This window comes from Benincasa hispida, chromosome 2, assembly GCF_027475165.1.
Source record: "Benincasa hispida cultivar pf3 chromosome 2, pf3_genome.v1.1, whole genome shotgun sequence".
NCBI classification, from domain to species: Eukaryota; Viridiplantae; Streptophyta; class Magnoliopsida; order Cucurbitales; family Cucurbitaceae; genus Benincasa; species Benincasa hispida.
The window spans coordinates 63,325,648-63,349,316 of NC_143479.1; the positions used below are offsets into that span (position 1 = coordinate 63,325,648).

A 23,669-nucleotide genomic window follows, 5' to 3' on the forward strand; every position below is an offset into this window, starting at 1 on the left:
CAGCAGGGACATTTCGAATGCTTGGATCATGGATTCAAGGTGCACGTTTCACATGACTCCTAATCAGGATTTCTTGATTGACTTTCAGGAAATGATGGAGGATCAGTTTTGCTTGGTGATAATGGTGCTTGTGATGTAAAAGGAATCGGGTCAATTCGAATTGAAACACATGATGGAATTATCAGAATTCTTACAAATGTAAGGTATGTTCCAGAACTCAAACGAAATCTAATTTCTCTAGGCGAATTAGATAGAGCAGGTTATTCCTATAAATCTGAAAATGGAGTTCTGAAGGTTATCAAGGGTTCTTTGGTTAAGCTGAAGGGGACCTTGAGTGATAGACTTTATGTGTTGGAGGGTAGTGCAGTTTTAGGTAGTGCTGCTGTTGCATCTGAGAAAGAAACAGATAAGTCTATGTTATGGCATAACAGACTAGCACATGTGAGTGAAAGAGGTCTTCCAGCTCTTTCACGACAAGGTTTGCTTGGAGGAGCTAAAGACATTGAACTCCCATTTTGTGAACATTGCATAATGGGAAAGTCTACCAGAGTGAAGTTTGGGAAAGGGAAGCATTCTACCAAAGAAATTTTAGATTATGTTCATTCAGATTTGTGGGGTCCTACAAAGGTACCTTCTATGGGAGGTTCAAGATACTTTATGTCGATCATTGATGAATTTTCATAAAAGGTGTGGATGTATCCACTGAAACAGAAGGATGAAGCTTTTGGGAAATTTCTTGAATGAAAAAAGTAGGTTGAGAACCAAATTGGTAAAAAGGTAAAGTATCTAAGGATAAACAACAGTTTAGAATTTGTGAATAAAAAATTTGATAAATTTTGCAAATCTGAGGGAATTACGAGGTATTTCACTATTACGTACACACCACAGTAGAATGGTTTAGCTGAGAGGTTCAACAGAACAATTATGGAGCGTACAAGATGTCTCTTGACAAATGCTTCATTACCCTTGAAGTTGTGGGGGGAAGCTGCCCAAACAGCCTGTTATCTCATTAATAGGAGTCCATCTTCCGCTTTAGGCCTAAAGACTCCTCAGGAGGTATGGATAAGAAAAGCTCTAAGTTTGGATCATTTTAGAGTGTTTGGATGTTCAGCTTATGCTCATGTTAAGGAAGGGAAGCTGAATAGGAGGGTACTAAAATGTATGTTTATTGGCTATCCTCAGGGTGTTAAAGGATATAAACTTTGGTGCTTGGAAGATGGTAGAAATAAATGTATTATCAGCAGAGATGTGACATTTAATGAAACAAAGATGCTATTTTGTGTCAAAGAGCAGTAGAAATAGTAGACAATTGATCAGGTTGAGGCAAAGGTTAGAATTGATTCTAAAGCACGACCATCAGTTAGTTCAGGCGAATCTAATGATCAGTCATCGAGTTCTAATGGTAGACAGCCTCAACTATAGAGGAATTTGATTGATGAGGAAGCTTTCGGTGAAGAAAGTTCAAGTAGCAGTGACCTACAGAACTATCAGCTTACACGTGACAGGCCTCAGCGGGTGAGGCAGGCTTCTACGAGGTATGGTTATGCTGATTTAGTTGCTTATGCTCTTACTTATGCAATTGACAGTATTAAAGCAGAGCCTCTTACTTTTGAGGAGGATTTTGTATCTGATTCGAAGGAACAATGGAAGGATGCTATGGAAGCAAAGTTGTTCTCATTGCAGAAGAATCAGACATAGTCATTGGTTCCAAGGCCTCATAATCAGAAACTCATTCAGTCAAAGTGGATTTATAAAATCAATCCAGGTACAGGAGGTGACAACAAGCCTAGGTATAAGGCTAGACTAGTAGCCAAGGGCTACACTTAAAATGAGGGATTGACTTTCATGAAATTTTCTCTCTGGTGGTGAGGCATTCGTCCATTCGATTAATTTTATCTATTGCTGTTTACTTTGATATGTTTGTTGAATAAATGGACGTCACCACAGCTTTCCTTCATGGATAATTGAAGGAAGTGATCTACATGGCTCAACCTAAGGGCTATGAGGTGAAAGGAAAGGAAGACATGGTTTGTCGTCTTCACAAATCCATCTATGGACTGAAGCAATCGTCGAGACAATGGTATATCAGGTTTGACACCTTTATTCTAAAGCAGGAGTTTCACAGGAACTCATATGATGCCTGCATGTACTGGAAACTATCTCAGAAAGGTACATATATTTATCTACTTCTATATGTAGATGAAATGATCCTGGTGTCTAAGGATTATTCTGAAATTTGTGATCTCAAGAAACGGTTGAGCAATGAATTTGAGATGAAAGATTTAGGTGAACTGAAAAGGATCCTAGGCATGGATGTGAAAAGAGATAGGGAGAAAGGTTTATTAACCATTTCGTAGGAGAGTTATGTGCATAAACTGCTTGAGAAATATAATATGTCTGGTTGTAAGGTAGTTTCGACACCCTTAGCATCTCATTTTAGGCATTTTTTGTCTCAGTGTCATGTTACTGAACAAGAAAGGTTAGAGATGGCTAATATTCCCTATTGTAATGCTGTTGGAAGTATTATGTATTTGATAATTTGTACTAGGCCTGACTTGGGATATGCTATGAGTATGATAAGTAGGTTTATGTCAAATTCTGGGAAGGAGCATTGGAATGCAGTTAAATGGGTGCTTCGATATTTGAAAGGTAGTGTCAGTGTATCATTGTGTTTTAGTAGGGATTGTGACAAATCAACACTGTTGGAAGGCTTCACGGATGCAGAATATGCTGCAGACCTTGACAAAAGAAGGTCTCTATCAGGTCACATTTTTCGTTTATTTGGTAATGTGGTCAGTTGGAAGGTTGCTCTACAGTCAGTTGTTGCTTTGTCTACTACTGAGTCAAAGTATATTTCAGTGGGTGAAGCTGTAAAAGAGGTAGTGTGGTTGAAAATGATAGTTGGTGAGTTGTTGTCGCAGGAGTTCATTCCTATCGTCCGTTGTGATAGCTAGAGTGCTATTCATCTTACAAAGAATCCATCTCATCACGAACGGTCTAAGCATATCGATGTTAAATTTCATTTTATCAGAGAATTTGTGGTCCAGAAAGATGTTGAACTGGTCAAGGTTCATACAGTTGAGAATTTATCAGATATATTAACCAAGGTTCTTCCAGCCTATAGGTTTAAATACCGATTAGATGGGCTAAATATTAAATCTGGATAATAGGGAGATTGGAGAATCAGCTTGACACTTAAATATTCTTGTTATGAGGGAGATTTATAGAAAATAACAAGGTATTTAGGTGGGTTTTATTGGGTTTTTGGAGAAATTAAAAGCCGTATGGCATTCTGGTAATTATGGGCAAATGACATTTTTATAATCATATCCATCTTCTCCAAATTAGGGCTGGATTTTTTTTGGAGACTTTTTTTGAACGAAAAAGGCAGCAGCCTTTCATGACAAACAGACCACCGAGGGAGTCGGCGTTCACCATTTTTCCTCCAGCTTTGACGTCAGTAACAGGGGTTCGAGGGTCGTTCACCTTGTCCGGGTTTGACGTTAGTAGTAAAGAGTCGCGCAGGTTCTCGTCCTTCACAGTAGGTGTCGGGTAGGAGTTCGGTTTGATCTGGGCGGCCGTCTCGGTTTTGGTGGGTTCGCAGTGGGTGCAGGTCGACTCGTCGGTTGTCAGCGACAGAGAGGTACGTGCGGTTCTGCGCGTGGTTCGTCGGTTTTTTATATGGGTTGTTCTCGATTTCAGAGGCGACGTTGTGTGCGGATCTCTCGATATCAGTGGATATTAAAATTACAAATTGGTGATTATTGTTGATTATCTGTAATTGTAAATTCCTTATTGCTCATGATAAAATTGATTCAAGCTGGTTCTCAAAGTGGATGTAGACCAAACTGATTGAACCACTATATATCTTGGTGTTCGTTCTTTACTGTTTTTGATTTAGTCTACTGATTGTTTTGCGTTCTGTTTGGCTATCTAAGTTAGGTTCAAAACTCTCACATGTTGAAAGTTGATCCAAGAGATTAACAATATTCCTTTGATCATAAATGAAGATTGTCATGAAGAAGATGACGAAAAGGATGAAAATAGAGGAATTTAATTCTTAATTTTTTTGTCTGTCTTTTATGTTAGGTAATCTCTTTTAATTTTATAATATATATGTCTTATTTCTTAAACTAATACTCAATTTTTATTATGTTATTTATCTAGCTTGTTTTTTCCAGCAAGTTCATTATTTGTGTAAAGGATGAAAAAAGTAAGAAGCGGATTCAACAATAACAATAGTATAGATAGTCGCGAGAATACTACGATTGCATCTACATCTAACTAAATAGTTGATGACCAACAATCTTCAACAAAATCTAAAGTAACATTTGGTTTAGAAGCTTCATCATTCGTTTATAGGAAAAATTGAATCAACTACTGGCAATGAAAAATTTCTTAATAGAGGTAACATATTTTGTTATAATATATATATTATTTATGTTTGATTTTTTACTTTTTACTTTAGAATCTTCTTTTAGAGTAAGAAAAGTAGGTGGTCCCACATGTAATCTCAAACTAGTTAAACTACCTCATGGGATTAGATTTGAAGTATCATGGAGCCGGCCCGTTGGAGATAATGCTGAAATCTTTAAAAGTCAATGCATTATTTTAGTCAGACAGGTCAACTTTAATCCTTTACAAGTAAAAAGGTGAAGAAATATTGATACAACAACAAAAAGGAAACTATTTGAGCTTACATTGGTATGTGAAAAAATAATAGTTTTTTTTCCCTTTAATTTACTTCCTACATAATTAGATTACAACTACCATTTTCTTTGCCGGAACGATTTAAAGTTGAAAGTCACGAGGCTCCAATATTGCTTCAAATTCACCAATCTTATAATAATTGGAGAGACAGTTTGAAGAAAAATGGTTGTACAAATATGATATAGTTGCATAAACTTTAGCAAATATTCCATCAGAAATTACCAGAGAAGATGCAAAATATCTTTCAAAGTTGTAGAAGTCAACTAAATATCAGGTTGTATTCTAATATCTTTTTTGTTCATAAAAAATGTTGTGCTTATTAATTTATTTTTTATTGATGCTCATACTCTACTTTTGAAATGCAGGAAATGTGTGAAAGAAACCAAAAGAATCATTCTAAATTGAATTTATATCACACATGTGGTTCATAAAGTACAACAAAGAGTTCAAAAAGAGGTAATTAAATGAAAAATTATATAAACTTCTTTTGATTTAGTCAAATTATCTAATATATAATATTTTTCACTTAAATAGGCTTGAGTCACTAATGAAGAATCAAATCAAATTAGAATTTGGGAATTAACTCACTTGAGCAATAATGGATTGGCTATGAATGAAACTACATAGGAGAAAATGGTAAGTACAAAATAATGGATAGATATGATGTTATTTGTTAGAGTTTGAGTAAAGGTCATTAATTTATCATATCTATTGCTCTATTTTGAAAATGATTGATTTAAAGAAGTCTCCTTAATGTGTGTTTGGATTTGAACTTGGATAGAATTTATGTAGTATATAAATGTTGGGTTTTCTTTAGAATCTTCCAATTTGGAAATATCTAACCATACTTAGTTGTTGCTGTGATAGGATAAAGAGAAGCATAGAACACATTAGCTTTTAGTGCTTTTTCTAAGTTTTTGTAAGTAAATTCTTTGTTGATCTTATTCTTTTTCGTGTTTTTTACACGTTAGTAAGAAAACATTTGAATCGAAATAGAGAACACTACAAATTGGATCAAATGACGGTCTATTTCTTGCCCAATTATATTATGTAACACAATTACCCCATTAACAGTCAAAAGTTGTGTTAAAGTTATATATTATGTTAAGCCATCAATGTTTATTTTATTGTAATTGAGTGCAAATTGTCATATTAATTTGAATGATGGAGTATATTTTGATGATTAATGATAAGAGAAACCTTGATGTTGCTAGATGATGTATGGATTTTCATGAAGTGACATGTATTTGTTGTAAACATTTGAATTTATATGTATTAGTTTTGAATTATAGTATGTGAATTTGTATTTGTAGTCGGAACTTAAATTATATGCTTCTCAAGTGATCAATGGTATACTTGACATGAATGATGATGAGATTTTCGTACGAGTATTTGGACTGTAGAAACACCGGTGTGTTCGTGGTTATGGAGTAGGTGTTACTCCTTTTGAGTTGTTTGGATCATCGTCTACTATACGTAATCTTGAGCGTCGCCTAAATGAGTCCGTACAACGGCTTCAAGAATCTGAACGACAAAGAAAAGAATTTGAACAACAAAAAAAGGTTAAGGTAGAAGCACATATGCATCAAATAAGCTAATTAAAAAATCGTTTTGAGGATAGATTTCAAGAAATGATGGCAGGGATGCGTAAAAATTTGGTTTCTAGTTGATCGACTGTAGTTTGATGTTATAGAATTTCGATAGTTTTTTTTTTTTTTTTTTGTACTTTTATGGCATATAATTTTACTTCCATCCATGTCACTGTCTATTCAAGTAGATGAATTAGTAAAAACAATCTTCTAAGATTTGTCAATAAATGTGCTAAAAGGTTTGTAAGAGAATTTTCGAAGGATATACAATTGTTGACAAGTAAATTTTTATGAAGGTTTTAAAATTTTTTAAAATAAAATTAACTGCTTCCCTCTCGTTTTCTTTTCTTTTTTTTTCTTTTGGACGGCTACTGCCTTTTTCTCCAAACAAAAAATCCAGCCCTAATTTGTAGAAGATGGATATAATTACAAAAATGCCCTTTACCCATAATTACCAGAATGTCATTGGACTTTTAATTTTACCAAAAACCCAATAAAACCCACTTAAATACCTTGTTATTTTCTACACAACACAAAATACATATCGGGTTTTTTTCTATCTTCAAGGTTAAAAAACTTGTTTAGATTGATATGCTAATACAAATGGTTCATTTGTAGCTAATATGTGTACATTATATTTACATTAGTTAGTCCATGATCATCGATTCTAATTCCTTTACCGAGACAGTTGATATTCCATCATTTGCATTTGACTAACATTCCAAATGTAATTTGACTAAAATATGATACGACAAAAGGTGTTTCTCATGTTTGATTGAAAGCAGACATGTCCCTCAAAAGCAGTTCATTTTAATGAAAATTGGTGACTTTTGTGTCCCAAATGTTTAAAAAAAGATAGAGAAAGAAAAAACAAAAAACAAAGACTAAGCAGGAAAAAAAAAAAAAAAAAGAGAATAATCAAGGAGAAAACTGGTCTACTTTGGTAGAAAATAACAGAAGGCCGGCAAGTGGTACAATTTCCCAACTTAACTTTCTTTGAGATCTTTTATCAAAGCAAAATCTTGACTGAAAAGGAAAATGGGTCACTTTCTTTTCTCTTTGATCTCCAAAAGCAATGATAAAAATGCTAGATAGAGTCCAAAAAGGGACAAAAACTCCAGGTTTGAGTAATCTCATAGTCCAATAGAGTTCAAAATAATTTGATTATTTGTTATCTCCAGCGATCAGATAGATAAATTCAAAAACCATCCACAAATTTTTTTTCCCTTTGAGTACACTCACAAAATTTCTTAAACAAGACCAACTAATGAATATTTATTATATGTAGGTTGTTTCTTAACATTCCTAATTGTTAATCTGGCTTTTTATTGATGCAGTGAGATTGTCAGCATTCAGCAACATTAGAATTACCATATTGATGTGAAATATTTTACTCACAGCTAGAATATCAACCAACAATCTATGAACCTACATAAAATTTCATAGTGCAATTCAAAATAATTTGATTACTTGATTCAAAATAATTTGATTACTTGTTATCTCCTACAATAAGATAGAATGATTCAAAGATAAATCCAAAAACCATCCACAAATCCAAAAGTAACACCAGAAAATCGGCAATAATTATTGTAGGAGATTAAAAGTATTGTATTAATTTTTCTTATCCTTCTACTACTTTAGAAGAATGAGAGTGCAAAAAGTTTGATTAACTTTTAATTAACTTCCAAACTCATTTAACATCCCAAATAGGTTGTAAAAGATAGCTTTTGTTATTCTTTTGAGAATCCGGAGAATAAAGTTGGTTGCCTTGATTGAATTTGCATATTGGGTTCATGATTATTCCAAGATCATCAATGAAGATGTAAATTTCTAAATCTTTAGGACATCATGATGTAAACTAAACTTTTTAAGTTGAACCTCGTTTTTTAATATATAATGGATTTAAATGGGTTGATATGGATATGGATCTAATTTGAACAATAATCCTTCCAAATCTAATTATTTTTGGACATTGTCGTGAAATCAACAAATTTTAGTTAAAAAAAAACAAAAACAAAATTTAAACCACACATTTCTTTTCTTGATTTAAAAGTGGGAAAAACGACACATTTTTTATCCCTAAATTTTGGCCTAGTGACCATTAGTAAAAACTCAAAGGTAAAAATATAAAATAATAAAGTCTATGGACCAAATGGACACTAAAATTGAAATTCAAAAATAAAAATATAATATTTTAAAACCTAAGTATCAAATGGAAATAAAATTCAAAATTACAAAGAATAATGAAACATTTTGAAATTTAAAAACTAAATGGAACTAGATTTAGAACAGAACAACGGAAAGTATTTTTTTTCCTTTTAAAATCTTACTTTTTAAGTTTAAAGAAAACGATTGGCGCGCGATTTGCAGTCAAGAATTACTCGATTGAACAAGAAAGATAAGGGAAGAAGAAAGATACACAATGTTTATGTAGTTCGGCAAAGTTGCCTATGTCCATGGGAAGATCTGAAATCTTTTTACTTAACGAAGATTGCTTACATATTTGTTGTTTGTAGAAAACTAAGAAAATGATGATGACTCTCTGTTATTGAATTTGAAATCAGTGATATTTATAAGGATATACTTGTCACACCTCGCCCCCAGACCACCTTCTTAGCCTGGGAGAGGGATGCGACTGCAACAGTTATCAACCCTTGAGTTGACACTTACTGCCTAATGATTCTTGTGGAATAACTCTGATACCATACTATAACTTATATACAGTGGAATAATTAAGTCGAGGAGATAAACTATAACGGATTAAGTAGGCCCATCTTTTCTTACGATAGTGATATAACGTTTATACAACTTAAGGACTTAACAACAAAGTTTACAATGACAACCGTAAAAACTCTCCGGAAGTGTAATTGGGGCACGTGACAGACCTTGACCTTAGCAGCACCCTGGAACTTCTCATCTTCCACTACTTGGGGGGGGGGGGGGGGGGGAGGATTAAGAAAATGTTCTGAAGGGTGTGAGCTACTAAGCCCAGTGAGTGGTTCTTTTTAAGATGAAAATCATTTTTAAAATCATCATTTTGGGAAACCAATCACATGTTGGCACTCATACTGAACTCAAGTGCAATCAATGGCATAATCATGTAGTTACTAATTTGTATTCCAACATCAACACATAGCAAGCATATCCTGTCATCAAATAATACAATCATCTATGGAAACTTTCCTATGACCCCAATTCCCGCCAATGTGCACATCGACCATTTTATTTATCTCGCTAGTCATGCTTAGGTACTTAACCATATTTTCCGCCGGTCGTCATCGACTATTATTTCCCGCCGATCAAAGCCGATCATATTTTTCCTGCCAAGCACCTTTTGTTAAGCATGCTAACTATATCCCGGGCATAATCTCAGTTTTCACAGTCACACACAAACAATATCATGGCAATCATCCTATCACCAAAAGCATGTATTTTGTATCTACAGATGCATATATTCCAATATCAGAGTATAAAGCTAAGTGAATACTCATAATATGTATTTACTATCAACACTGTATAAACACACAATATTCTTTATTTATCAAAGCACTCACGATATATTGAAACTATAACGCTATAACACTCACACTATGTGTTAATGATCAAAGCTATAACACTCATAATATATCGAAACTATAAAGCTATAACACTCACACTATGTGTTAATTATCAAAGCTACAACACTCGCGATATATCAAAACTATAACGCTATAACACTCACACTATGTGTTAATTATCAAAGCTATAAAACTCACACTATGTATTAATTATCAAAGCTATAACACTCACACTATGTGTTAATTATCAAAGCTGTAACACTCACACTATGTGTTAATTATCAAAGTTATAACACTCACACTATGTGTTAATGATCAAAGCTATAACACTCAGACTATGTGTTAATGATCAAAGCTATAACACTTACCTTAATTACTTAGGAGCCTTTTTAATAGTTCCCTTTTCTACCTCGGGCTCCCTTTTTACCCCTAGAATCTAGATCTAACTTACAACTTAGATTACTCATAGTTCTAAACCTTATTTTGAGATACTTTCTTCTATAAAATATTCTAAAATGTATCAAGAAACTTACCATAAAATCTTAGCTCATAACTCTTCATGGTTTAGCCGGAATCATCCAAATATCAAGACTGGCCCAGCTTACCCGATAGCTCGACCCCTCTATTTTTTTCTCATTCTCTAGCCTAATTCCTTAGAGCTTTTTCTCCGGTAGCCTCACCATGAAAACTAGACTCTCTTATCTTTCAGATGGCTTTGGAATTACATCAAACGCTCGAGTAGATTGGGAGACTTCTCGTCTCAAATTTTTGCATTATCCTCCACCCTCATTGTCCAATGCACTCTACTCTCCCCCTCTTTTTACGAATTTTATGATTTGTGATTTGAAAATAAAATCCCAAAGACTCTATTTATAGTCGTCCAAACCTCCTATGGTGTTCATACCACCTACTTGGCTACATGGTCAAATGTTTAATCCTCTTTTTATCAACTTAAGCTGACTTCACTTTGGTTCAATGTGTTCTTCCCAAACGCATCCAACACAGTTTCTTAGGGTTTAAGAATTTCTCTTAATCGGACACCTAAATTTTAATTGATGTTTGCCCTTACGTCTTCAATCTTTGTTTGTATTCAATTTAGGGTTTTCAATGCATAATCTATAAAATCGTGGCCAAATTCAACGCATAAATGCCTGGTTATTCGATGCACAGGCGGTTTCCTTCGATCACGTGGCGTGACGTTCGAATGAGGCGTTCAGGCTGCTCTCGCTCTCTCCCATTTTCTCGCTGACCTCGCTCTTTCCACTCTCACTCTCTCCCACTTTCTCGCTCACAATCTCGCTCTCTCCAGCTTTCTCACTCATTTGGCTCTCAGTAGTATCGCTCTCTCCATGTTTCTCGTTAAGGATCTCGCTCTTTCCAGCCTTCTCGCTAGCTTGGATCTCGGCAGTGTCACTCTCTCCAGGTTTCTCACTAAGGATCTCGCTCTCTCCAATCTCGCTAGCATCGCTCTTTTCAATCTCGCCAGCGTCGCTCTCTCCTTCTTTCTCTCCACCCTTTCTCTCCAATTTCGCTCTCTCTTAGTCTCTCGCTGTCTCCACTTTCGCTGGTGTCGCTCTCTCCACTCTCATTCTTTCCAATCTCGTTAGCTACTGTGAATATGGTTTATCTCCATGTAACTTCCACACGAATTTTCCCAAATAATTTTCTATATTTTCCTCAGTTCTTCAATCATTTCTTTACATTCAGGATTTAAGTCTTCAAGGTTTTCTCTTCTTTTTATCCTTTTAGGGTCCTCTTTACTTGTACTCCAGGATCAAATATGGTTATCATAACTATAATACCGAACCATTATAGTTTACATTCACTCTTACTAATTGTTGATCCACAGAAGGTGACAATTATTACAGTTATTATGACAATTATAAAATTATTAGATTATTTACATAACATAGGATTTAACTTTCTCCTAATTAACCCCTTAATCACTTACTTAAGTAGGAAAACGGAGATCCAGGTTTCATAATACTAGCTGACCATTACAAATGTTAGTTATAAACAAATAGAAATCTGATGTATTTGAGTCAAAGATTCTTCAGATATTGTCTCTTTTTTTTTTTCCCTTTAAATTTTAGATTAAGATCAAAATTAATTGGCAAAATCTATCTTCTTCTTTTCCTCTTTTTCTTTACATTCGTTTTTGTTGACTACTTTTTACCCTTGTGTATCAATTAAATAATATTAAAATGATACTTTTTCCATTATATTTGAAATTAAATTGGGTGATAAAAAGTATTGATTTTCTTGTTTTTTCTCAATAAAGTCTTATTTATTCTAGAATATGGGTATATGTGAAAGTTTTTTAACCTAATTTAGATGGTCAAACAGAAGGCAAGCAATAAAGAATAGTGGTTCGACCAATTTGGTCTACATCCACCTTGTAAACCAGCTTGAATTAATTTTATTAATGAACAATAATAAATTTACAAATTACAGATAATCAACAATTCGCTAATCTGTAATTTAATATCCACGGATACCGAGAGATCTGCACTAGATGTCGTCTCTGCCATAGAGAACAATCTGAACCACGCACAAACTCGCGCGTCTGTCTCACCGCTGCCAGACACAACCTCCGCAGCGAAACAGAACCGTCGCCTGCTCAGATCGGCGAACTTCTCAGAGCGAACCGCGACATCCACGTTCACGCCACGGATCTCTGCCTTCAGACGGCTACTGCCTGAAGTCACCTTTCCTCCAGGTGGCTACGGAACTCTTGGATGGCCGCAGCGATTCATTTCAAGTCGACCGCGCATTTGGCTTTTCTCTCTCAGTCCGCTTCAGCTCTCTCAGGCGGCTCCGTTTCCATTCAGTTCAGACGGCTTCTCCTAGGCGGCCCTGTTTCTCTTCAGCAAAATGAGTCACACCAATTTGGCCCTAATTTTGGAGAAGATAGATATAATTACAAAAATATCACTGCTCATAATTACCAGAATGTTATTGGGCTTTTAAATTCACCAAAAACCTAATAAAACCCACTTAAATACCTTGTTATTTTCATGGTATAGGAGTGGAAATTTGAATCTATAGTCTTTTGAGAAGAGATAGGGAGATCTTAATGTTAAACTATACACATATGACATATAATTTGGTTGAATTTTGGCCAAATAGTAGAAGTTCACTTATCCCATAATGACAATGAAGTCTAGGCTTCGAGCACTATAAAAGAAGTGTATGTCTTTTGGTTTCAAGTTGTTTCACTTAGAAACATTTTAAGTTTAGATGTGTTAACTCTAATTAAAATCCCTTTTTTATTCTCTAGTGTAAGAGTGAGGTTAAAAGGTGTGTGGTACAAAACCTTTGAGAGAGTACTCTTGCAATCAGGATCAGGAGTGAGAATTAATTTGTATTTTTCCATGTTAATTTTTGTGTTTCCAATTTTGTTGATTTTAATTTTTTTGCTTTTTTTTCTTCTTATTCCTCCCATAGTAGTAGGAAGTTTTTTCGAACAAAATTTTCAATGAAAAGTGAAACATTCTATAAATTGCAAATAATTACCATAAAGTAAAAGATAATTGGAAAGAATTATAGAGATCACGAGGAGAAAGAAGTGATGAGAAATTAGAAAAAAAAAACAAATTTAAGTTGACATTCATGAAACAAAATCTTAAGAAAAATAATCAATGAAGCTCACAACAATTATTCTGTCATTAAAACCTTCTGAACGATTTGTAGATGCACGCATGCACGTGTCATTAAAGCCTTAGATATCAAAATTATTCTTTACCAATAATTTTGTTCATTCCTTTAGTTATACATAATTAATGCTATTATCATTTTAGATAACTTTATAAACATGAAACCAATGTTATGTTTTACTTCAACAAAACTTGATTTCATATTTTTGGTAATAAGGAATTTGAGCCTTCTCTCGTGGATTAATAATTAATCTTTTGTTATATTTTAACAAAAATTCTTAGTCCAAAATTTCAATCGATTAATGAAGGAATTTCAAAATATATATTACAAATAGAAATCTATTTAATGTTATATATAAGTATATGGCTATTTCTCTATTTTTTTTAAAAAAAAAAAAAAACTACATGGATATAAGTTTTTTTTTTCTTTTAAAAAAGAAAAGAAACATTAAAGGTATATATATAAAGAGACTTAATTTACATTGCTACTAATTAATTCTAAAGCTAGAACAATTATTTAATGTGTCAATCGTAACGTATATGTCTCATAATAATCATGAAATATAATATTGTGTTACTTCAATGTGAAATAATTAATATTTGAAGTCTTGACATCCTTTAAAAAGTTATTTATTTAATTCATTGTCGATCTTTTTTTTATATAGTATCTATTGACTTTTTTCTTTTATTGGAATAAAATAAAATAAGGAAAAAAAAAACATAAATGACATGTATAGATTAGATTAGATATACATAAACAATGGATAAATCGTAAATTGTACGAATAATAGTAAAAGCTCGGTTACATTATCTGTGCAACTAATTACTTATTCCAATCCTTTGAATTCCTTTGCTCTCTTACTCTAAATTTCCTTCAAAACCTTCACTTCCCCTGCCTTCAAATCCAAACAAATCTTGCATCTTTCTATAACTAAAAAAAAATGGTTTAGCGGAAAAATATGAACATTTTAGTATATTTGCTTGGATTGACTTTCTAAAGTATTCAAAAGTCAATCCAACAGACGACATCTTTAAGTGTATAGAGGAAATTAGTCGTCAAACCTCAAAACGTCGATCAAAGTTGACAAGAGGATCGACATTTCTTGTTACACATTCCAAAGCATTCTACATCTTGTTTGAGACATTCTTACTAAGTAACTTCAACGTATGAAAAGGGAAATATTGTTAACATTTTCTAGGTAATGATGAAGAATTTTAAATACTCTTTTAGATTACCTTTGTCAAGTAAAGAGGACCCTTTTCAAGATTGGTTTTTAAGAGATCATCAACAGTTTTAATGCCTTGAGAAGTCAAGATTTTGTGATAAACACCATTTCTTCTGATTCCTTCCAATCGCCATACATCGTCTTCCCTTTGTGGAGGGTGATGCTTCTTGTTCGCTATGGAATTGAAGTAAAAGAAACTATATTAAGAAAACAAAAAACAAAGCTAGGATGATAGGAATGTCCATAGAATATTTTAAAAGCTATGATATTCCATTATGAATAGAGGGAGTTGGGAAAAGGAGAAATTTAAACAATATTTTCCTGAGTAAATTAAGGTTTGAGAAAGATCTTCAGAGGGAACGTCGAAGTTCCATAAATTACTTCTCAAGGCATAAAATGTCTCATTTGATAATCATTTGATCTTTTTGAAAAAAAAAAAAAAAAACCTATAAACACTCTTTTCACTTCTAAATTTCTTGTTTACTTTTTACCAATGCTTTCAAAGATGTTTTCCAAAAACAAACAATTTTTTTAAAAAACTTAAAAAGGTAGTTTTAAAAAAATATATTTTTTAAATTTGACTGAGAATTCAACTCTCCGACTTAAAAAAGATACAAATCATTGTAAGAATTGATAAAAAATAAACTTAAATTTTAGAAACTAAAAATAAAAATGAAATGATTACCAAAATCGGGCCTCATATATCTTGTGAATTATCATCCTTTACATTTGAATATAGTTGATAATCGTAAGGTTACTTACCTTCTCCTCGATGATCCAAGACTCTGAATTTTTGAGAGACAGCTTCTTTAATTCTTGAAAACTTGCCTAGAATTTTCTCATTCACGATTCTCAATCCTAATCGAAATTGTTTAGATCCCACCCAGCTTGAATTGTCAGTAAAGCTCAAACTCTTGATGAAACCAACTCCATTTTTGAGATGAAGTTTCAAATCATTTCCTATAATTAATGGTCTTTTCCCATCCCTTTGAGACAAAATGTTTTGGTTGATGAACTCATCTGAGTCTCCATCGAGGACGACGACCTCAATTTGTGCCATCGACAAAGGACCGTCGGAGACGATGGCATTGAAATTATTGACATCAATGCGTAATACATCTCCATTTCCCGTTTCTATCTCTTTCTTGGTAAAAATAGTGGAAGCAATTTGGTTGAGAAAACATAACTCAAACTTGGTCGTTTCTTCCTTTGGATATTGCTGCAAACAATAATGATGAAATGAAACAAAGCAATGCAAAAGACATTAATTACTTTAACACTATTGGTAACGATTTCTTTTTAATTTATACTTTTTTTTTTCAAGTTTTCAATTGTGAGTTTCAGTTTTTATTGAATTCTCAATGGCCAAGTTCTGAAAAAAAAAAAAAAAAAGTTTTTAAGAACTATTTCAAAACTTGGGCATTTGTCTTGGAAGTATTATTTATTATAAGTTTAAATTTTTAAAATTAAAAACCAAAAATCAATACCACGTTTGATAATCATTTGGTTTTTTGTTTTTATTTTTTAAAATTAACTATTTCCACCTCCAAATTTCTTCCTTTGTTGTACTTTTTATCAATGGTTTAAAAAATCAGGTCAGATTTTGAAAACTAAAAAAAATAGTTTAAAAACTTGTTTTTGTTTTTGGAATTTGACTAAGAATTCAATTATTGTACTTGAGAACAATGAAAATCATGGTAAGAAATGGAGAGGAAATAAGTATAATTTTAAAAAACAAAAAATAAAAAATGAAATGATTACCAAATGAAGGCTTCAAATATTTATCAAATCAAAGTAATTGATTTTGTATTCGAAAAATACTAACCTTGGAGATGTAATTGGTGGAAGGAAATGAAAGTGAGACTTAAATTTGCTATCGAATTCCTCTGTAACCTGAAAAGAAAAGAATGAATAATGAAAATATAGTTTGAACATTGATTGTGAAAAGACAAAAAAGTAGAGAGATAGAGAAGTAAAACTACCACTCGACGAATAGAAGCTTCCATTTGAGGCCAAAATGGATGGGACAAAATCTTAGCTATAATGTCAGACACAGGTTCAGAACTAAGAAAAACAAAAAACACCCCATGATTTAATGACCACAGAAAACCCTTAAGAAGAAGAAGGAGAAGAAAAAGGAGAAGAAGTTGGAGAAAGAGAAGAAGAAGAAGAGCAAACCCAGATGTAGGAATAGTAGAGTTGCTGGAGATTCTTTTAGGGTTAGTTTGAGAAGGTAGATCATTTTGTTCATTGTGAAGGTTTTGAAAGTCCCTCTTTCTGTCTCCTTCCATTTTATTTGAAATTAATTCAAGTAAGAAAGAAAAGAGAAGTTTGGGGTATTTGGGATTTGTAGGAAGGGAATAAGGATTTGTCTTCTCACTTTTTTGAAAGAAGATACTTGGAAAGTTCATATGCATTATTGCTGAGGTCAGATAGAAAGAGCTAAGGAAAGAGGAGAATTCATATGCATTGCTGAGGTCAGATAGAAAGAGCTTAGGAAAGAGGAAAATTCATATGCATTGCTGAGGTCAGATAGAAAGAGCTAAGGAAAGATTATACATGAAATCTTGAAGTGTAACACCCTGCATATTTTATTTAATAATAATGTAATTTTCAATAATTTTACTATTTGAAAATTCAGTAATTGTCCTTAGTTGAAGGACATTTTTGGAATTTTAGATTTCAAGTATAAGTGCAAGAATTTAAGTGTTGACGTGAAAATTATTCAATTTTTGAAATTCAATTTGAAAATTAATGGCAAGAATTAATTTTTTTTTAAAAGGAAAGGAAATAAATAGTATAAAGCAGATTAAGGAAATTATTTAAATGTAATTATACTTTTAGTAATTATTATTATTATTATTATTATTATTATTATTTTATAAAATAAAAAGAAGCCCATCCCTTCTCCCTCACGCACGAAACCTTTCTCCACCAAATTTTCCTCTTGCTGGTCACGACCTCTCTCGCTGCCGCCTCCCTCACTGCCCAAACCCTCTCTCGCTGCTGCCTCCCTCACTGCCCAAACCCGATCTCGCCGCCGCCTCCCTCACTGCCCAAACTCGATCTCGCTGTCGCCTCCCTTACTGCCCAAACCCGACCTCGCACCGCTCGCCTAGCCTGAGAGCCGCCGTCAGAGTCGCGCCGCTCGCCTAGCTAGAGAGTCGTCTGAGTCGCCGCCACTCCTAGCCACGAATGTCGCCGCCGCTCTAGCCCCTTGACCACCGCGCGCCACCACCGATCCAGCCTCCTAACCGCCACGTGTCGCGTCGTCTTCCAGCAGCTTGACTCTTAGATTTTGGTAAGATCTATTTTGGTGGTTGGGTTTCTTGAAAGATTTTGGATGCCCACTAAGTTGGATTAAGGATTAAATTAGTCGCATTATTTTGATTTTAGATTTGAGTTTGGGAAATTACAGCAGCGACTGTCGAGCAAATTCAAGATCATTCGACAAGAGTTTTGGTAAGAGTTATGGTCCTTATTGTTGGTTTGTGGGCACGCTTTGATTACTGAATTAAGTTTGACTTAACCCTTATATCTTTAAGGTTCCAAGTCGTCGTCCATTGGGATTTAAAATATGTTAGAAGGAGATTTTAGAGTCGAAATCTTGGGAGTGACTGTTGATCAAGTTCTTTGGGTAAGCTTTTGGGTATTGTGGATTTGAATATGAGATTTCGCAATTATTGTTGGACTGAAATTTAATGGTTGTATTCGTATGTTAGGGCCGTTACTTCAAACCGCGGTCATCGTTTGGTTATTTGATTTTATCTGTGGAATTTTGATTAAGGTAAGTAATCTTACTACTGGAACTGCCCATGAGCCAGGCTTTAGTTGTATGCTAGTATGATAAGTGTATGTTTTGGCAAATGTTAGCATGATAAATTATAGTGTGATCTGAATCAAAGTATATTCTGGCACGAGATCTGAATTGTTTTAATATACACATAGATACTTGAATTCTAGTAAGAGATGGTATGTGTTTCCATATGATTGTATCTGACCTGATGATGTTAAGGTATACATGTATGTTGTAGAACTATGATGTTAAGGTATACATGAATGTTATAGAACATGTTGTTGAGGTATATGTGTATGTGGGAGAGTCATGGTATCAAGGATTACATGTATGTCATAGATTCGTACTGTGATGATTTTGATGTTGAGATCGTGCGAATTTCGTACTAATTAGTTAGATGCCCATTAGATTTTGTATTTCCTTCAGGATTCACCATTTTGTGTTTCCTTCGGGATTCACCAGTTTGTGTTTCCTTCGGGATTTACCAGAGGTAGTGGGCATACTTAACTACAGTAGGATAGGACTCAGTCTCCTTCTTGTTTCATGTGTATATGTGCCATAGGTGGGTATCTAGAGGACATAGATGCCCAGCCTGACCCCAGTAGTGGGGTTACTTACTGAGTATTTTATACTCATTCTTTCTCATGTTGTTGTTTCAGGTAAGGATAGAGATGCACCGGTGATGGACAAGTGGAATTCGTGATCGAGCCACTGGGACTAGTTTTTACGCTTCTGCATAATGAGATTTAAAGTTCTTTTCATACTTCTCTTAATGCTAGTTTTGATATTTGAAACTTGTTAGTAAGAATTGTTTTTTTCATATTTATTTATTAATCTTTATGATTTATGGGTACCCTATTCTTGTTTTAACGTTTGCATTTAATAAAGAACTTTTGAACTTCCTTATCTATTTAGCATTTATTTCAATATAAAGAAGTGTCGTTTAAACGACCTAACTTTAGTCATAGGGGGTCGGGTCGTTACATGAACCTAAGACTAAGCCATGTTTATTTAGAAAAAGTAGTTTATAGAGAGAGGGAGGGAGAGAGAGATTTGGACAAAGGTGGAGAAAAGATTTATGAATTCAACCAGAAAAGGACAGAAAGAAATGAGGGCTTTTTTTTTTCTCTCTCTCTCTTTTTTTTGGAAAAAATATATTTGAGCTAGATTAAAAATAGTAAGGGCATTGAAACACTAGTATACCAAAAAAAAAGAAAATTTAATGGCAGATTAAATAAATATCATAGAGATTCAATGACGGGCAATTTCATTCTCTATTTTATGTAATAAAAAAACCTAGTCGAAGGAAATTGAAGCGGTTTCCCTCAATTTCAGATATGTTCCAACCCTTCAATTTTCAGAATCTGAAATTGGAGTGATGTGTTGATAGACATGCACTACAAGAATTTTGGGCTTTTATGTCAGTAGAAAAAAATTAAAAGTGGATGTACAATGTCGGTTTTTTCAAAAAAAAAAAATAGATCTTTAATATCGGTTTTAAATCGACATTGAAGGCGTACCTATAATGTCAGTTTAAAACCGATATTGCAGGTGACCTTCTCTTTTGAATCCCAAACAATTATTTAATCTTCATTTTTTTTCTCTCCCTCCCAATTTTCATTTTCCTCCTAAATATTATTTCCCTCTTTCCCCAATTATCAATTAGAAAATAAATAATAAAAATAACTCCAAATCCAAATTCTTCTTTTTTCCATTTCTCTTCCACTTCCCTTCTTCCTTTCCATCCCCTTCTAGAAACCTTAATTCTCTCTTCCTTTCAAGGCTTTACCTCCCTCCCCCCACTTTCTTTTTTTCTTATTCACTCTTTTCTCACACAACTCCCACCCGTCAGCAGCCTATCATCTTTGTCTTCTCCACTACCGTCGAGGTCCGTCCACGCCGTCAAGATGAGTCCAATGTTGTTCACGCATCGTCCATCCAAATTGAGGTTGTCGTCAAGGCTGGCTGGTACTAGGTCTGTTCACCTAATTTGCTCAGACCTTGACGACGACGAAGCTGGTATCAGATTTGTTCGTTGTCGTCGAGATCATCCACACCATCATCAAGGCTAAGCTTTGTACCAGATCTGTTCACATGTGGGTTTCACTCCATTGTGCCAAATCTACACTACATCTTGCTGGATCTACACTCTATCTCATTGGATCTGACCGCAAAACAATCCTTTTTTTCTTTTACGTTTTTTACCTTTTTCGCATTTTTTTCCTTTTTCAGTTTTTGTAATGACCCGACCCCCTAGGACTTAGGTAAAGCCGTTACTAAAATAAATGCATACAAAGAATTTAAAATGACGCTTAGTTATTTGAAATAAATGCTAATTAAAACAAGAGAAGTTCAAAAGATATTTATTAAATGCAATTGTTAAAAACAATAATAGGGTACCCATAAATCATAAAGGTTAATAAATACATATGAAAAACAATTCTTAATAATAAGTTTCAAACATCAAAACTAAACATTAAGAGAAACATGAAAAGAACTCTAAATCTCATGATGCGGAAGCGTAAAAACTAGTCCCAGTGGTTTGATCATGAATTCCGCTGCGCCATCGCCGGCACATCTCTATCCTTACCTAAAACATCAACATAAGAAAGAATGAGTATGAAATACTCAGTAAGTAGCCCTACCACTGGGGTCAGGCTAGGCATCTATGTCCTCTAGATACCCGCATATGGCACATAAATACATGTAACAAACAAGAGACTGAGTCCTATCCTATTGTAGTTAAGTATGCCCACAAAACTGGTGAATCCTGAAGGAAACACAAAACTGGTGAATCCTGAAGGAAACACAAAACTGGTGAATCCTGAAGGAAACACAAAACTGGTAAATCCTGAAGGAAACACAAAACTGGTGAAACCCGAAGGAACCACAAACTGGTAAATCCCGAAGGAAACACAAACTGGTGAATCCCGAAGGAAACACAAAACTGGTGAATCCCAAAGGAAACACAAACTAGTGAGCATCTAACTAATCAATGACGATATTCACACAGTCTTAACATGTTAAGATTCAACATTGTACAGTTCTAAAACATACATAAAAATCCTTGATACCATGGTTTCATCACATACACATAATTCTTAATAACATATTATACATCATCCATGTATAACTTAAATCATAAATCCACAACATGCAAGTATGCCTCAACACCAGCAGATCAGACATCGATATATGAAAACACATACTATCACATACTAACGATCGAGTACTTAGGTGTGTATGTAAACAAATCAGAATTCGTGCCAGAACATACTTTGATTCAGGTCATACTGTCAATCAACATGCTAACATTTACCATAACATACACTTATCATGCTAGCATACAACTAAAGTCTGGCCCGTGGGCAGTTCTAGTGGTAAGATTACTTACCTCGAAGTCAAGTTTAGATACTAATCCAAGCTAATGCTCTTCAACAAAATAAACCTTGAATTAAGTCCCCTAATACAGACATAATACTAAATTTCAGTCTTTGGAATCAGGACCCAACATAAAAATTAATCAGACGGTCACTAAAACTTACCCAAACGAAACTCGCAAGATTTCAACTCCAAAATTTCCTCTTAGCAAATTTTAGAACTCATACCAAAACGCCAATCTGAACATGATTTTAGTCCCAAATTAGTAACTTAATTTTCTTATAGGTACCCTTAACCCAAAAGACAAACAACCCAACTACTCACCCAAACTTAACAATTCCTGACGAAAAATCAGTCTCTTTCTCGATGAGCAACATCCTCAAAATCCTCTGAATATCGCTTCTGAAAGTCCAAACTTAACGGATTTTAACAAAAATTATTCCAAAACAAACCACACCCAAACTTCTAGGAAAACACCTAAAACTAAGAATCTTACCCAAAAGAGAAATGACAACAACCCCGACGACGGTAGGAGCTGGGTGATGTCGGGCGAAGAAGCAACACCGAACGAAGAAGTGGCTCTGGACGACAAGACGGATCAGCAATGACATCGAACCCACGATCTTAAATCTGGCACCCATAGACGGTTGAGAGTCGACGATGACCGACACGGCAGGAGCAGAGGCATGTGAAACCCTAGTGCAAAGAGTCGGCGGCGAGGAGAGGCACGGACACGCGATTGAGAAGGGAGAGATCACGCGGTTTGGGTCACCAATGCTAGCGGACGACACCATTAGGTAAGGGTTGTCGAGAGAGAGAGAGATGCGAGCGGTGGAGGTGATCGGCAAGCGACTAGGATTCGTGGCTGGCAGCGGATGTTCAGCGTCTGATCTGGGCGGCGGCGGCTGAAGGAAGAAGAAAAATGAAGAGGGGGGGAGGTTTCGCATGAGAGTGAGGCATGAGGGAGAGGGTTATTCTTTTTTATTTTTAAAATAATAATAATAATAATAAAATGAAAATAGTACAATTATAATTAAATCCTTTTCGTATTCCACCTTATACCATTTAAATTTCTTTCCTTTTCCAAGAAAAATAAATTCTTGCCATAAATTTTCAAATTAAGTTTGAAAATTGAAAAGAATTTGAATAATTTCCACGCCAACACTTAAATCCTCGCACCTATACTTTAAATTCAAAAATTCCAAACGTGCCCTTCCACTAAGGATAATTACTGAAAAGGGAAAAATTACATTATTATTAAATAAAAAGGTGCGGGATGTTACATTCTTCCCCCCTCAAAGAACTTTTGTCCTCAAAATTTCATCCTTGTAAAAGCCCCAGGTATTGGGCCTTCATCTCATCTTCTCGCTCCCAGGTGGCTTCCCTGAACTGGTGATTCTGCCATAAGACTTTCACAAAAGAAATTTCCCGTCGGCGCAATGTCTTTACTTCTCTGGCAAGGATCTCTATGGTCTTCTTCTTGTAGCTCAAGTTATCATTCAATCGCAAAGGCTCGTAGTCGACTACGTGGGATGGATCTGTCACATACTTCCTCAAAATTGAAATGTGGAAGACATTATGAACTAAAGACAGTGCTAGAGGCAATGCCAATCGGTAAGCTACAGGGCTAACTCACTCTAAGACCTCGAAAGGCCCAATGAACTTCGAACTCCGCTTCCCTTTCCTGCCAGACCTCATAATACCTTTCATAGGTGCTACTTTCAAAAATACCTTATGACCAATTTCAAATTCTA

At 34.5% G+C, this 23,669-nt stretch overlaps 1 protein-coding gene across 6 annotated transcripts; it reads right to left on the reverse strand.

The window, feature by feature from the left end:
* Nucleotides 1-12,226: 12,226 nt before the first annotated feature.
* LOC120071617 (calmodulin-binding protein 60 B-like) lies at nt 12,227-17,249 on the reverse strand. 6 transcript variants are annotated; one of them, XM_039023966.2, is made up of 6 exons: nt 16,917-17,236; nt 16,721-16,802; nt 16,564-16,631; nt 15,501-15,957; nt 14,749-14,912; nt 12,227-12,751 (listed from the first exon to the last, which is right to left on the reverse strand). In XM_039023966.2, exons 4-6 carry the CDS (start codon nt 15,796-15,798, stop codon nt 12,689-12,691), a joined length of 525 nt encoding a protein of 174 aa, XP_038879894.1. In that variant the 5' UTR covers nt 15,799-15,957; nt 16,564-16,631; nt 16,721-16,802; nt 16,917-17,236; the 3' UTR covers nt 12,227-12,688. The 6 variants fall into 6 exon arrangements, 4 of the variants coding, with proteins under 4 accessions (XP_038879894.1, XP_090166816.1, XP_038879895.1 ...); XR_016527648.1 differs by lacking the exon at nt 12,227-12,751 and adding exons at nt 14,229-14,437; nt 14,575-14,670 and having other exon boundaries at nt 16,721-17,235; XR_016527647.1 differs by lacking the exon at nt 12,227-12,751 and adding exons at nt 14,229-14,443; nt 14,575-14,670 and having other exon boundaries at nt 16,721-17,235.
* Nucleotides 17,250-23,669: the final 6,420 nt, after the last annotated feature.